The sequence below is a fragment of the Sitophilus oryzae genome, unplaced genomic scaffold (assembly GCF_002938485.1).
Source record: "Sitophilus oryzae breed Bouriz unplaced genomic scaffold, Soryzae_2.0 scaffold_85_pilon_pilon, whole genome shotgun sequence".
Classification (NCBI taxonomy): domain Eukaryota; kingdom Metazoa; phylum Arthropoda; class Insecta; order Coleoptera; family Curculionidae; genus Sitophilus; species Sitophilus oryzae.
This window is the reverse complement of record NW_022147483.1, coordinates 2,681,469-2,698,034: the sequence shown is the minus strand read 5'-3', so window position 1 is coordinate 2,698,034 and position 16,566 is coordinate 2,681,469. Positions and strand designations below refer to the sequence as shown.

Sequence of the window (16,566 nt, the reverse complement as noted above, 5' to 3'; positions counted from 1 at the left end):
AATAATTTATTAACGAACACAATTAAGTATGTAGTTAATTAGTATTTGGGCGGAAATACTGGTGGTATATTTAATTAATGGTATACTCTTTTATAAAGATTTAAATAGTTTTCTTTTTGCCCATTTGGGCTACTAACTATTAATATTATCGTTTTACTAAAAACGATAATATTACTAGCCTGTACATTTTGTACATTTGTTGTTTTAAAAACAATCTAAAATGTCAATATTCCATGGATATATTGATAAATGATGTCTAAATTATAAGAAAATGCATTTTCTACGAAAACTTGAAGGAATAGGTAAGAAGTGGTATAATACAACTTGATAGACAATTAAATTGTGCATCTGATTCTCATAAAATATACAGGGTGTTCTATTTAAAAATTAAATATAGTTATTGCTGTTTAAAGCTAGTAATTATTTAAAATAAATTTTTAGACACTCTGTATAAGGTAGTATAATTTTTATTATTGCAACACAATAACTGATCAATAAATAAACTTCAGTAAATATTTAGTATTAAAATCTTTGATATCCTCGGAGAAATGAAGCCTTAAAATTTATACTGCAATTTCGCAAAATTGAAAATATTTCAAAAACGGTAAGGTTTAAGTGTAATAAACCTTAATCAAATTTACCTTTATTTTAATCGTAGAAACTAAAAATGCAATAATATACAGGGTGTTCCATTTAAAAAAATAGAACTTTGATATTTTTTATTTATTTGGGACACTCTGTATCTTGTAAAAATATTTTTAAATTGTAGCTTTAATAGTCCTTCAACGAACCCCAAACTTACAATTTGTAAAAATCTCATCGTTTAGCTACAATACTCCGTGTCGTATGTGGTGAACGACCCTGTATAAAGAAATATACAGAATGTGAGTAACGTAGGTGGTGGCGCCATTGCAAAGCTTCGATACAACGCTGTCAAGAATTGTCAGAAGCTGAAACTGCGGCATTAATATTTTTTTTTACAAAATTTACAGTTAAAATACTTGTAATTATTTAAGGGAACCCTATACAGATTTTGGATTCTTTTTAGTTTTTAGTTAAAAAACATAAGTTTTTGATAATATGTATGGTTTCTCAAAATTTAGGCATTTTTTTTAAATTTTCAAACTAAAATAACTCGGTTATTTTGGACTTATTTGAAATATTGAGAAGAGAAAATATGTTTAATTGTTATGAAAATATTTGTACTTATTTAAGACACATCCTGTATAACAAAAACGTAGTTTTTTCTCTTTAAAGTGAGGTGGTTCAACTAGAACGTCTACATGTTCTCTATGATACAAAAAACAGTCTAAAAAATGGTGAAAAATTGACCATATAACACTATATATTTTGTACCATCATTTTTTACATTCGTGTTTTCCGTTTTGTTATTATATTCTTCAAAATAAACCGTCAACAAAGTCAGACAAAAATTATACACATTTTTTTAATAATCGTTTCTTTAGATGACAGACAATCGGAACAAGATAACCACTTTTCAAGAAACTACTTTAACCTCATTCAGAACCTGGTAATTAGTGGCTTCAATTATACTTTATAGTTAAAAATCACAAACCATCCTCCTCTAGAACTTCATCTGTCATGTTAAGAAAATGAAAGTAAATAAAGCGCCTCTCGTGTTTGTTAGTGTTTGGTGGCGCACTTCATTCGCCTCGGTTGATTATACAAAAACGGAAAGATGTAAAAACAAAATTTTTTGTGGGTATATGTAGAGAGGCAATGTGCATAATTGAAAATTATTTTCAAATATACAGGGTGTGTCAGAACTAAGATCCATACCAAAGTTTATATTTTTTCTTACGGAACACCCGGTATTTTATTTCATTTTTGGATTCTTAGGACATTTATTAAAAGGGTTTAATATGTTTAAATGCTTTGGTTTTTGAGATATTTAAATATGCATGCTATAATAAAAAAGTTTGTCAACACCCTGTACAGGGTGGGTCAAATTCGACGCTTTTATATGGAAATACCCTTTTCTATAGGAGATAGACGAAAACTAATATCCGTGTCTGGAGCTCAATTTTCATCAAAAACATGATGGTGAAAACCGCACATCAATATCTGTTACCGTTTCGGAGTTACGGGGTGTTTTTCAAAAATGTGCATTTTTAACAAATCGCTGTAACTTTTTTGCTATGGAAAATTTTGGATTTCTATAAAAACATTTTCAAAGCACCTTTTTATGTAGAATTTAATGGTTTAAGTATATATTTTTTTAAATTAATAATTCAAGAGTTATCAACAGAAAAATTGATTTTTATTTGGGACACCTTATATATTTTTAATTAACTGAAAAGAATTTAAAATTACCTTTTCAAAAATATAGCACACTTGATAGTTGGTTATAATCCCCTTCGAAATACAGAATTTTTAAAAGTTCGCCACTTTTAACTAGTAGGCTTTGGACCCCTTATTGGTGATATGCCCTTAATGGAACTCGAAAACATATTTTTCCAGCAAGACGATGCACCGCCTTTGAACGCTGAAGTTATTAGCAAATTTTTGCAGCCAATTTCAAGAATAATTGAATAGCTAACCAAGATCCCAGCCGTTGGCCGTCGAGGCCTCCTGACTTAGTGCCCATGGATCTAATCCTATGGATATATTTGCGGAAGAATAAAGTAATAAGTTCCTTATTCTTCCGTATAATCTAGACAAGAATTAGAAATACTTCTACTGAGATGAATTCCGCGAGAAATGTTCAAAAACTGGCCCGTCTGTCCATAACAGAAGATGGTCGATATGTCGAACATCTGTATGTAGCAAAATCTCATGTCTTGGTTTACTATTTATTTTTATTGTTATTACATATAGTTTAAATGTGTTGATGTTGGTTAAATATATTTTAAATTGTTATAAAATTCTGCATCTCTCATAGCAAATATTATTTTCGTTTTAATTGATGATAACAGCTAGAATTTTTTTGCATTACAGCCTGTGCCGTTCAAAGCCTACTTATTTAAAGCGGGCGAATTTTTATATACTCTATATCTCGAAGAGGAATCGAGCAAAATATCAAGCGTGTTATATTTTTGGAAAGGTAATTTTAAATTCTTTCCAGTTAATTAAAAATATAGAGGGTGTCCCAAATAAAAAATCAAATTTTCTGTTGATAACTCTTAAATTATTCATTTTAAAAAAATTATACTTAAACCATTAAATTCTACGTAAAAAGGTCCTTTGGAAATGTTTTCATAGAAATACAAAATTTTCCATAGCAAAAAAGTTACAGCGATTTGTTAAAAATGCACTTTTTTTAAAAACACCCCGTAACTCCGAAACGGTAACAGATATTGATGTGCGGTTTTCACGATCATGTTTTTGATGAAAATTGAGCTCCAGACACCGATATTAGTTTTCGTCTATCTCCTATAGAAAAGGGTGTTTCCATTTAAAAGCGTCGAATTTGACCCACCCTGTACATTACTTTCAGAGTTAATTCTTGTGCTGACTTTGAAGCCAGAGAAACAAACATTGCTAAAAAATTGTATTGCTTCTTTAAATGTATACAGGGGTATCAAAAATTTTATTGAAAAATCGCTTTTTATTCTGAGCCAGATAGGCATAGGAAACCCTAATATAGTTTGAAAGGGAATTTAAATCTGCTTCGACTTATTTAAAAAAATACATAGTGTTGCATTTGAAATAACAAAGTTTTTATGTAAAATAAATATTTAAAATAGACCAACAATTTTTAATACCCGGTGATCGAAATTGGTCTGTTTTAACAGAGAAAACCTATTTCCTGACTAGATTGACCAAAACCGACATAGATGTCATGGGCTCGATTTCTGAGATACGTTTAATGACGTAAACCGCCTGTCGATATTTTCACTGCCAACAGAGATACGGGGTATTTTTGAACTTTTTACCATTTTGAAAATTGTTCAAAACTTTTCTATTTCGCGGAATAATAAAAACGTTCTTAAGGCACTTTTTTAAACACAATCCAGTGGCTTAGTCAGTTTTTTTCTATGCTTGTTCTTTTTGTCACAAATAATGAAAAATATAATTTTTTAAATGGAAATCATAGTTGGCTATGAACTTAAAAAATGCTAGCGTTTAACCCTTTTCAACGATATAAAGTTAGGGGTATCTATTTCTAAGAATGAGAGAAATATTAGGTTTTTTATCTTTATATCGAAGAGGGCCTTGATTTTGTGTTGACCTATGTGCCTAATTATTTTTTATCACAATTTAATATTCAATATTATTATTTATCTGCATAATTAAAGACTTTTGGAAAGGTAAATTAACATTCTATATTAGTATTAGTAATTACAATTGAAATCGATACAATAATCAAAGAATAAGACTAAAAAAGAAGTATTTTTTGTGTGGCGAATATAGTTTCCCAAAAAAAATGAACATCTTTTGCGCACAGAGTTACAACGATTTATTAGGCGAACTCGTGTAATAAGTCCAAAAGCTTGCCTAGTAATCTTCTGCAATTCTTCTCTCGTCCCAATTGTTCCCTTATAGATAAGGTCTTTTAATTTCTCCCATAAAAAAGTTGAAAGGAGTTAAATTACAGGACATAGCAGGCCTAGATATGAGGGCCAAGATATGAGGCTCTTTGTTCCAATCCAATTCTCTCTAAATCCTCCATTTAATAGTGCAGTTGTAATCCTGGCGTTTTAACTATAAATGGTAATACTAATATAGAATGATGATTTACCTTTTCAAAAGTCTTTAATTATGCAGATAAATAATAATATACAATATTAAATTGTGATAAAAAATAATAATTAGGCAACTATAATAGGTCAACACAAAATCAAGGCCCGCTTCGACACAAAGATTAAAAACATAATATTTGTCTCATTTTTAGAAATAAATACACATAACTTTATATCGTTGGAAAGGGTTAAACGCCAGCATTTTTTAAGTTTATAGCCAACTATGATTTACATTTAAAAAATTATATTTTTTATTATTTCTGACAAAAAAAGCAAGTATGGAAAAAAAACTGACCATGCCACTGGATTGTGATTAAAAAAGTGCCTTAAGAACGTTTTTACAGAATTTTATTATTCCGCGAAATACAAAAGTTATGGGCAATTTTCCAAATAGTAAAAAAATAAAAAAGACCCTGTATCTCAGTCAGCAGTGAAAATATCAACAGGCGGTTTACGCCATTAGACGTGCCTCAGAAATCGAGCCCATGACATCTATGTCGGTTTTGCTCTATCTAGTCAGGAAATAGGTTTTCTCTGTTAAAACAGACCAATTTCGACCACACTGTACAAGGTGCTGACAAACTTTTTTTTATTATACCATGCATATTTAAATATGTTAATATCTCAAAAATGTAATATCTCAAAAACCAAAGCTTTAAGGTATATTAAACCGAATATATATGTATCAGAAGAAGCTTTGAGGTTCTGAAAGAAGCTTAAGACAATTTTGATTAATTTTCAATCATTTTCTTTGATTCAAAACGACATCCGATTATCCGCCAATCCAACAATTCGGCTACTACTTAAAACTAAAAAATCACAATTCGAACCCTCGGTAGTTCCGTCCTTCTTCCCCGCTCAGCAGAACATCGCCTTGGTGCAGCCGGCACCGCCCTGGCTGCCCTATCTGCCCTTTTTCTTGCGCTCTTTCGCCAGCTTCCGCCTTTTCAGGATCATCTCGTAGAGGACTTCGAGGCCTTCGTGCAGGCCGTCGCCAGTGATGGCGCAGGCCGGCTGGACGTGCCACAGGTGGCCGCCGGGGGCGCCGCCGTTGCCCAGTTCTGCAACAGAAGAGTTTGGTTAGAAGAGAAATAGCTAATTGTATCGGGCTGCTGCGATTAGCGAATATACAGGGTGGTCCAAATTGTATTCCGGAAACTTCGGCAGGATATTCTGCAAATAAAAATTAGTAAAAACGTTCTGAATAATGTATGTCATAAAATACTTAATTTCGGGGATACAGGGTGTGGAAATTTCATTTTTATTTCGATTTTTTCCAGATAATTTCTGAAACAACGTCAATATTTGACTGAAAATTGGTGTATAAAAGTTGTTTGACATGAGAAATTTGATTTTGATGACTCCTAGTGGTAGAGGGCGCCACCTACATATTTTTAACAGGTTTCAAAAGTAATAATTTTTCGTCCGTACCTGTATAAAACTACCGAATAAAAAAATATACATTTTCGTGATTTTTTACGTAAAAAAAGTCTCTTAGTAAAAATCGCTACATGTTCTCGAGATTTTTGGAATCGGATTTATCAATACCTGTCATCATTGACATACTTTAAACATGTTCACATTATTGACTAAGTAGTTATTAGACAAAAATCATAAATTTGAAATGTTTTTATCAAAAATTCAACAGAAACTGTTTTATCATCATTTTTCCGAAGAAAAATTTATGATTAATTGAAAAAATAAAAAGTTCCCAAAATTTATCATTTCAGTCAAAACTATCTACTCAAGATGTTCATTTTTTTGTCAATAATGACATGTATTGACCATTTCCATTCTAAAAATCTTGAGAACGGTTGTTCGTAGCGATTTTTACCAAGATACATTTTTTACGTAAAAAATACGAAATTGTATATTTTTTCATTCGGTAGTGATATACAAGTACGGACGAAAAGTTATTACTCTTCAAAACAGTTAAAACACATGTAGGTGGCGCCCTCTATAAATAAGAGTCATATTGACAGCAAAATAAAAATTCTCATGTCAAAAAACTCCCAGGCACCAATTTTCATCCAAATATTGACGTTACTTCATAAATTATTTGGAAAAAATCGAAATAAAAATAAAATTTCTACACCCTGTATCTAGGAAAGTAAGCATTTTGGGACACACATTTATACGAACTTTTCTACTTATTTTAATCTGCAGAATATGCTGCCGAAATTTCCGGAATACAGTTCTGTACTATACCACCCTGTATAGGGTGATTCGCGGAAATGGCACGTAGACGTTGTGACAGATTTTTTTTTAAATTTGGATTTTCACATAAGGCTACTGCGCCATCTATCTAAAATATTTTCAGCGTTACAATGTTGCCGCATCATTTGAAAAGTGGCATCTTCCTTATTTTAAATGGAACATCCAGTATATTATTATTTTTTTGGAAACTACTTCCATATCCCATAATTGTTCTATTATACTAACCTATACCTATCTCTAACATTTTTTAAGATAATAAATAAAACATTATGAAAAGTTGACAAAAACATGATCTGGAATAAGCATTGGTAAAATCATGAATTAAACATTTTAAAAGGTTAAATTTGGGTTATAAGTTAACGAAAGTTTCTAGGTATATATTCGATTTATCTAAATCAACTCATTAGATTTTATACAGGGAGAGCCAAAATATTTATTTCCGTTTGTTATAAGATTACTCAAATCTTTGTTATTTTAAATTCAACCCTATTAATATTATTTAAAAAATCAAAAGACTATAACAAAATAGCTTTTCAACGATATATCATGTTTCTATACCTAAGGGTACAAACATAGTGAGGCATCTCGATGCGATGCTCGCCGCGATGCATCTTACGCGCACTTACTCGCCGTTTTAAAACAGTGCTTATAACGTGCGCGTAGGATGCATCGCGGCGAGCATCGCATCGAGATGCCCCACTATGTTTGTACCCTAAATCTTCCGATTTTTAAGCAGGGCTATTTAAATATTAAAAATTTTATTGTTATAGTTACTATTATTAGAGATTGGTACAGGTTAGTATAATAGAAAAATGATTACATATAAAAGTAGTTTCGAAAAATGTAATAATATACCGGGTGTTTCATTTAAAATAACAAAGATGCTACTACTTTTAGTATGAAGCGGCAACACTGTCATGCTGAAAATAATTTAGACAGATGGAGCAGGCAAAAAAACAAATTTAAAAAAATCGTATTACCGTTTCTCCATAAACGTCTAACGCACCATGGTCGTGAATCACTCTGTATATTTACTTTAAATAAATCAAAGTAAATATATCTTTTCAATCCTTCCAGTTCAAAGCTGTATTTAATAAACCGTGACAGTTTTTTCCTTGTCACCAAATTCCTATTTCCGTTTATAACGCATCATCAATTTCAACAGCTGTCCTTTCCACTTGCACAGACACACAAGGTGATTTATAGTTGTCGTTTGTATTTTTATAAAATATACAGAGTGTCAAAATACTTGAACTTAAAACAACAACAGAAATTGGGCAATGGCAACAAAAATCTCTTTTTTCTTGATAATTCAATATACAGGGTGGTCCGAACTGTATTCCTGAAACTTCGTCAGCATATTCTGCAGGTAAAAATAAGTAAAAACGTTCTTATAAATGGATGTCCTAAAATGCTTAGTTTCGGAGATACAGGGTGTAGAAGTTTCATTTTTATTTCGATTTTTTCCAAATAATTTCTGAAGTAACGTCAATATTTGGATGAAAATTGGTATCTGGGAGTTTTTTTTGACACGAGAAATTTGATTTTGATGTCAATATGACTCCTATTTGTAGGGGGCGCCACCTACATATTTTTAACTGGTTTGAAGAGTAATAACTTTTTGTCCGTACTGGTATAAAACTAGCGAGTAAAAAAATATAAATTTACGACGTTTTTTACGCTAAAAAGGTCTCTTGGTAAAAATCGCTACAAGTAATGGTTCTCGAGATATTAGGAATCGAAATTATCAATACCTATCATCATTGACATAAATTAAAAACAAGTTGATTAAATAGTTATTACACTGAAATCATAAATTTGAAATGTTTTTGTGCCAAAAGTTTAACAGAAACTGTTTTATCATAATTTTTACGGAAATGTATATTTTTTTAACTCTGTAGTTTTATACAGGTACGGACGAGAAAAGTTATTACTCTTCAAAACAGTTAAAACACCTGTAGGTGCCGTCCCCTACAAACAGGAGTCATATTGACATCAATCAATCGAAATAAATATGAAATTTCTACACCCTGTATCTCCGCAACGAAGCATTTTAGGACATACCTTTTTACGAACTATTTTACTTATTTTTATGTGCAGAATATGCTGCCGAAGTTTCCGAAATACAGTTCGGACCACCCTGTATAAATACCGTATAATTGAGAAAAAAAAAACGGCGTCAAAAACGGCTGAGAATGGCAATTGATGATATTTTTTATCGAGGTCAATCTCTAAACGTCCTTTACAGCGTGTTTAGATTGTTAGAGCTTTAAGCGCGTTTTCATGTATAACTGATTTCAGTTATTCTAAATAAAAATCGGAAAAAAGAAAATGATGCATTTTCGCAGAATTTTTTTTGTAATTTTGTGCTTGGGGAAGCTTCGAAATACTGGATTTTTTGTCTCTTTTTTTTATAAGAGATTTGAGCTAAAAAAATCACCTATTGATTGTACTCACCAGTCAATCCAAGCAGCTTCTCCAGGTCTTTGGGTTCTTTGGCTCCGGGCAAGTCTTGCTTGTTAGCCAGTACCAAAATGGGAACTTGGGAGTTTTCTGGCGATTTTACCGTCCTGATCAGCTCCATTTTGGCTTCCTCCATTCGTTCCACGTCAACGGAGTCCAGGACGAAGACAATACCATCCGTGCACCTGGTGTAGGACTTCCACAGGGGCCGCAGTTTTTCCTGGCCACCAACGTCCCAAACCAGGAAGTTTACACCTGAAATAGATAGAAATATTCGGTTGAAAATCTATAGTTCAGTCATTGAGGATCAAAAAAGGGGCCTGCTTGGAAAAAAGTCCGGGAGTTTTGAAACTTTGCAGGTTTATAGATTTTGGGGTCCCTAACTAAAATCCATAAAATGCACATTTCCAGACTTGCCGCCGGCGCCGCCATTTTGCCAAGATGGCGCCCAAAATCGGTATTTTGTGAATATCTCGAAAACTATGCGTTTTTCGCGAAAATTTGAGGAGAGCAAAATTAAAGAGAATAAAATTTCATATCACTTCCGTTCGGTCAGTCGTCGTGGCAACATTGAATACTGTCTGATGGTTGGTTGTTCGGGAGTCAATTTTTGTTTCTTGTTTTCTGTTAATATTCTTGTAATCGTTTTGTAAAAGCTTAATATTTTTTGGTATAAAAGTTTTAAAGTGGATTCGTGTCCCATTCAGATACATATTTTTGTGTTTAGTTTCTTCAATTTTGTCATGAAACAGTGGCGTATCATTAATTCGCTCATTAATTTATGAATAATTAATTGTCGTGCTGGACAGCATTCATTGCGAACTTACCACCAGGTTCAGCATTGGTCTGGTTGTACCAAAGATGCCGAAGAATGGGGTTGGAAGAAAACAAAAACAGGCATTACAACGTTGAAAGTCACAACGTTGAAAGATCCAGATCCAAAATCCCTGTTGGCATTTTTATCCTGTAAATGCAAAACCAACAACTATGGTAAAGCCTGCGGATGCAGAAAAGCAGGATTAAAATGATTTGTGCATACTGCAATGGGAAATCCTGTAACAACGTCACTGAAGTGTCACTCGACGAATCCGATGAAGAGGAGTTGGACTTGCCTGTAGATATCCCTCTGGAATGAAGAGTTGAATGAAGAGTTGGACGTATTGAGAGACCACCCTGTTGAGCACAGCACAGCAGACAAGATCGACTTTGACATCAATGAGCCACATCCGTCGGGCTTGTGCAGATAAGTTAAAATTTTTAATTTATCTAGTGGAGTAAGCCTCCGGGGAGACCACGTTAAAATAAACGCGCCATATACTTTACCTCTTGGGTGGTGTGGAAACAAGTACACATTTTCAATAATTAAAATTAATTATTCATAAATTAATGGGCGAATTAATGATACGCCACTGTTTTATGACAAAATTGAAGAAACTAAACTAAAACTAGTTGTAGTGAACCCTAATCGATATTTGATTTCGGGAAATCGACTATAAATAATATATCATATTTTAGCAAAATTATAAAATCTTCAGGAATTTTGTGCCTAAACGGTTGACTTCAGCGAAAATTTTCATAAAACCTTTTTTATAGGAAATTTTATTCTCTTTAATTTTGCTCTCCTCAAATTTTCGTGAAAAACGCATAGTTTTCGAGATATTCACAAAATACCGATTTTGGGTGCCATCTTGGCAAGATGGCGGCGCCGGCGGCAAGTCTGGAAATGTGCATTTTATGGACTTCAGTTAGGGACCCCAAAACCTATAAACCCGCAAAGTTGCAAAACTTCCGGACTTTTTTCCAAGCAAAAATCCCCAATGACTGAACTACTATGTCTTTGAAAATTTCATGACAATATTTATTTAAACAACAATCAAAAAAAGTTTGTATTTTGTTGTATTACTTCCTCCATATTTAACAAAAAGATTAGAAGAAACATCTCAAATAGAAAACCTAATATGGTAATTGCAAAGCAAGCGACGGGGACAGCGCTGCCAGATTGTGATAGATATATGCGATGAATCTTAATTTAAAATTGACAAACAACATACCGTATGATCGAATAAAAACGGCGTCAACGATGGCTATGAAATGAAGATCGCTGTCATTTTATATGTAAAATTATATGGGAAATGTCATCGATCGTCATTTCCAAGCCAACTGGACGCCGTTTTTTTTCGATCATACGGTACTTATTATATCATTTTTTAAAGAATTTTACGTTTTATTTTTAATTTAATAACTGATATTTTAGTGATTAATTGATTTATTTATTTTATAGCTTATTTTGCTTATTACATATTGGCAAAAACTAGTCCATTATGAAGATTATTATAAGCGTTATTATGGGTTATTTGTATATTATTGATGTACATCTTACAACGCCATAAGTGGTATTATACTAACAAGTAAGAGGGTGCTATATTAATGTACAAACTAATAATCACAGAATTTAATAAAAACTAACTTTGAAAGTGGTATAATATGCTTATCAATCAAACTTACTTCTCTGCCTGCAGTCAAGGGTAACAATGGACCTTTATTGTCACGAACTCGTTCAAAATAGTTTTAATAAAAAATAAAGTCAGGGAAACTATAAGCTCTTTGCTTCGACTGTTTAAATGCTTCGGCATATTTTCAACACACAATTTCAAGAAATGCAATACAAAAATTGTTAAAATTTCAAAAACTCTAATAATACCACTTTTTTACCTGCCTAAGAATTTGGAAAGTAAAAAGTGATTTAAGGATTTAAGGTAGACACATTAATGAGCCTAGACCACCAAATATAGTACCAGATAAATCATTATATTTTTCTGTTATTTTGTTGAGTACCGCCAAGTCAAAAAACTGTTTCTTTTCGAATTTAATGGGGATTTGGGTTAGCTTTCTAGCGTGGGTTAATTCCAATTAGTACCATCATTATTATAGAAATGAAAAAAAAAACGTAGGCCTATATAATTATATGGTAAATTAAAGAGTTAATTCTTACTGTCTTGTAAATTGTAAAAAAAGAATTTATGTAATGGGTCTAAATCAGTAGTTCCCAAACTTATTTTTCTCGTGGACCACTTTCAAAATTTTACTGGTTTCGGTGGACCCCCTGCTGCTACATTTCTACCACATTCTTAAAGTCGCCAAAAAATAAAAATTGTGTCACTTCTGAGTTCTGTCCCTATATTCCGATATGTAAAATAAAAACGAAAAATGGTACATTCCCGTTACCCTACGCCACACATCTCGATTTAGAGCGTCATCAGCTTCTAGGTTACGAGCTTCCATTGCTTCCGTAACCGTTCCGTTCCAGGATTTTCTAGGTCTACCTCTCTTTCTTCTACCCTGGGGAGCCCATTGAAAAACTCTTTTTGGCCACCATCTAGCATTTATTGATTTGGAGAAAGCGTACGACTCTATTCCCCGCAGCAAGACATGGGAAGTATTGAATATCTTAGAAGTAGATAGACCTTTGCTTAAGATAATAAAAGAGCTATATAAAGAAAATGAATCGTACGTTAAGATAGGACACAGGCTATCTTAATCAATTAGCACCACAAAAGGGCTTGCGACAAGGATGCAGCTTATTCCATCTTCAACGCTTACGTCGAAGTAGCCCTTAGGGAATGGAAGACGAAATGTCAAGGTAATGGGAATACCCATTGGGGATAACACACTATTTACCCTGAGCTTTGCAGACGATCAGGTCGTGATTGGTAGCAGGACTCATACGATCTAGAGTTCATGACTAAGAGGCTTTATCAAGAATACAACAAATGGGGACTTTAAGGTTAGTCTAAGAAGACCAGAATACTTAGCTGTCAATTCCAACGCTTGTTTTGAAGTCTTCATTAATGATAACGTCCAGATTCAACAAGTAGACAAATTTAAATACCTGGGTGATACTATCAACAACGAGGGTTTGGGCAAAGAAGAAATACAAACCCGAATTCAGAAGAGCAAACAAAGTTATTGGATGTCTTAACAGCCTCTGGTGGGACCGAAACTTATCTGCAACAACTAAAAAGAGACTTGGAAGAACATTGGTGGAGTCAGTTCTTTGCTATGGTTCAGAGCTGTGGACTCTGAGTGCAGACGCGAAGCGCAAAATCCAAGTTGTTGAAATGGACTACCTTAGAAGAAGTGCAGGTATATCTAGGATGGAAAAAGAGACAAACATCGAGGTCAGGCGTATCATGAATGCATCGGAGGAGACAGTACTGGATCGAATCGAAAAATCCAGCTTAAAATGGTTTGGACATGTTCTGCGTATGCCGGAGAACAGGTGGCCAAAAAGAATTTATGTAATGGGTCTAAATCATCTCAATGGAAATAATAACTTAAAATAAACCCAAGATTTGGGTATTTTAAAATAGTTTTTGTATAAATAAATTTGTGGAAGAAGTCTTAAAAGAAATAAAACGTTTTCGATCATATGGTATAATACATACCGAGTAAGGAAGTATCTCAATTATTGTCATGAGATTAACTAAATACAGATGCAGTAATGAAAAGTTTCCTCCAAAGGTTTATGTACTGTTTTACTTACAACCACAACGTTAATAAGAAAAAGTAAGTACTTATTTTATTTTAAAAATGAAAAAAATGTAGTAAAGAAACTAGTAAAACATCTTTTAGTAAAAAATACTAGAAAGAAGTCTAATACTACAATTTTTATATTCTATGATTAATGATTTCTCAAGATAACATTTCTATCGGTGTACAAAGGTATTAGGTATAAATGGAATATCTCTTTTACCTTTAGCTTTGCCTAGGGTTCCTTTGACTTTTTCACAGTTGAACCCAATAGTTGGTACCGTATTGAGGTACTGGTCAAACTTGAGCCTGTATAAAGCTGTGGTTTTGCCGGCGGAGTCCAAACCCAACATGACCACGTGCAAAGTGCCTGAAAAAAAAACAGCAATTATTTAAAAGAACTAAAATTAGAAGAAAATAATTAAGCATGGACGCACAACAGTTTTAGTAAAAACAACAGTTTTTTAGTTTACAACAAATAACTTTTTATGTTTTAGATTCCTTTTCCAAAAAGGCAAAAAAAGGCTTTTTATCCAGTTTTTTCAAGGAACCCTGATTAAGCGTTACAAGTTCACTTTTTTTTCATAACGTTAAAATTAAAAGAGATCAGCAATTACCTTGTCCAGATGGTAGAGCATCTAGAAGTGAGGCGTTCTTGCCCATGTTTGCCCCCATTTCATGGGGTACGTCCTAGAGGTGAACCCAATCGCGATGTTGATTACATTTTGAGTCGGAAATCTCGATACATATCCGCATAAGTCGTCAACATCATCTCGGAGAAGGTAGAGTTTCAATTCTGTCGTATTATACACATGTTCTTGGACCTGTAACAATGAAGTAATTATTGTAAAAAAAAAATAAATTAAGTACAATTACAATCATATTTTAATTACTACAGAATTAAAACTAGATATAAACCTATAATTATGCGACAAAAATAAGCTAGATGAAATCAAATGCTCAATATGCTTCCTTTCCTTTTAACTGGATAAAATGATTGTCTTTTTTCAAAAGGATCTTTTCATTTTAAAAGGCATATGTGAGTTCTACCTCGGAAAGCAGCTACAATAATTTCTCTCATGTTGTTGACAATAGTTGTTCGAGTTTTGTAAACACTGTCTTTAACATATCCCCATAACAAAACCCAGACTAGATAAAATCAGGAGCATTTAAGTATTCTATTAATTGGTGAATACACACTGCATTACCAACTAATAGAATCATATCAATTCTCTCTAATGTAGGATAAGTTTGCATTTTCGGCAAATTTCTGAGAATTTTTTTTTGTTTTAACTGACACAAAATGATAACTAGTTCTTAAAGTTGGACTAATTAGACAGCTATGTTGAAGTAACGTCAGACGTATCACAGCCACCTAGATTTGATCAAATAATAAAGATCTACTCAGATCAAATCATGTAAATGAATCTTCGGAAATCGGAAAATCTTTGTTCGAGGGGTAGGCAACCTTAATAGTATTTTGAAGAGACATGAATTCTCCATTGAATATCGGAATAATATACTGGGTGTTCCATTTAAAATAAATGAGTAACATGCTTTTAAGGGTGAACGATGTTCAATATTAATTTTGTCTCACCCTGTATAATTTTTTGGATCAAGTTTTAATTTGATTTAAAGTACAATAGTTAATTTAACTACATATTAGGCTATGCCGGGTAAATTCCAATTTAGGTAGGTTTTATTTGTAATTTAAAAACTGTTCTTTATTTCTAGAAAATGTTAAATATGTCTCTTATAAAAATCACCTTTATTTTTCTCCCAGAATCCGAAACGCAATTAATATCTAGGGTGTTCAAATTTAGTTATTACCACAGTCACTCTGATATAAAGAGAGGACATGTGGCTATATATATTTCAAAAATTAAATTGTTTGGTTTGGTTTGGTTTGGTTGTGACCACTAGCTGTCATGTAATTGGGCGATTAAAAAATTATGATAATTATTTTTTTTTCAAATAGAAAAACATTTGAAATGGAAGGTTTCAAGTGATGTAAAACAATATATCTAGCCATATTATATCGTGACACTTAGTAGTTCTCTATCTAAACAAAAACAGAAATATCTATAGCTTTATACAGTTCCTTTCATGTATAATAAAATTAGCGGTGTATATGGTTGGGCAAATCTCCTTGTAGTGTGACGTCAGCTGCGAGCAGCGTGATTTGTCTGTTATCTAATTAAATAATCTCGTGACGAAGCCTTCAATTGAGCAACAAAAGAGCTACATTGAAATCGCTGCTTGCTGAAGAAAAGAATCGCGATATAGCATTACCTAACGTTATGTATTATTTTTTTACCTGTTCTGACATATTCATTTTTATAATGGTACATACCGCTAGATGCAACAGCTACAAGGTATAGCTTTAACTACAAATTTAATTTAATTAGACCAAGCAGGGAAGACTTGATAAATGGGGTATAGTGTGGACCAAATTGGACGCTTTTAACGGGAAAACCCTTTTCTATAGGAAATAGACGAAAAGGTGCTTTGGAAATGTTTTCATAAAAATACAAAATTTTCCATAGCAAAAAAGCTACAGTAATTTGTTAAAAATGCACATTTTTGAGTATAACGGAATTAGGGAGTATTTTCAACATACCCAAAATTTGTTTATTTCGAAATATCTATAGAG

The 16,566-nt window shown here is 32.7% G+C and overlaps 1 protein-coding gene across 1 annotated transcript in view; it reads right to left on the bottom strand.

Annotated features, from left to right (window-relative positions):
• Nucleotides 1-5,281: 5,281 nt before the first annotated feature.
• The window catches only part of LOC115890200 (ADP-ribosylation factor-like protein 4A), a 45,483-nt gene continuing 34,198 nt past the window's right edge, over nucleotides 5,282-16,566 (bottom strand). Inside the window, exons 2-5 of the mRNA XM_030910360.1 lie at nucleotides 14,531-14,737; nucleotides 14,137-14,283; nucleotides 9,378-9,638; nucleotides 5,282-5,764 (exon numbers count right to left, since the gene is read on the bottom strand). Of these exons, the coding sequence (XP_030766220.1) occupies nucleotides 5,607-5,764; nucleotides 9,378-9,638; nucleotides 14,137-14,283; nucleotides 14,531-14,588 (624 nt within the window). The 5' untranslated portion in view covers nucleotides 14,589-14,737 and the 3' untranslated portion in view covers nucleotides 5,282-5,606. The remainder of the gene's footprint in view (nucleotides 5,765-9,377; nucleotides 9,639-14,136; nucleotides 14,284-14,530; nucleotides 14,738-16,566) is intronic.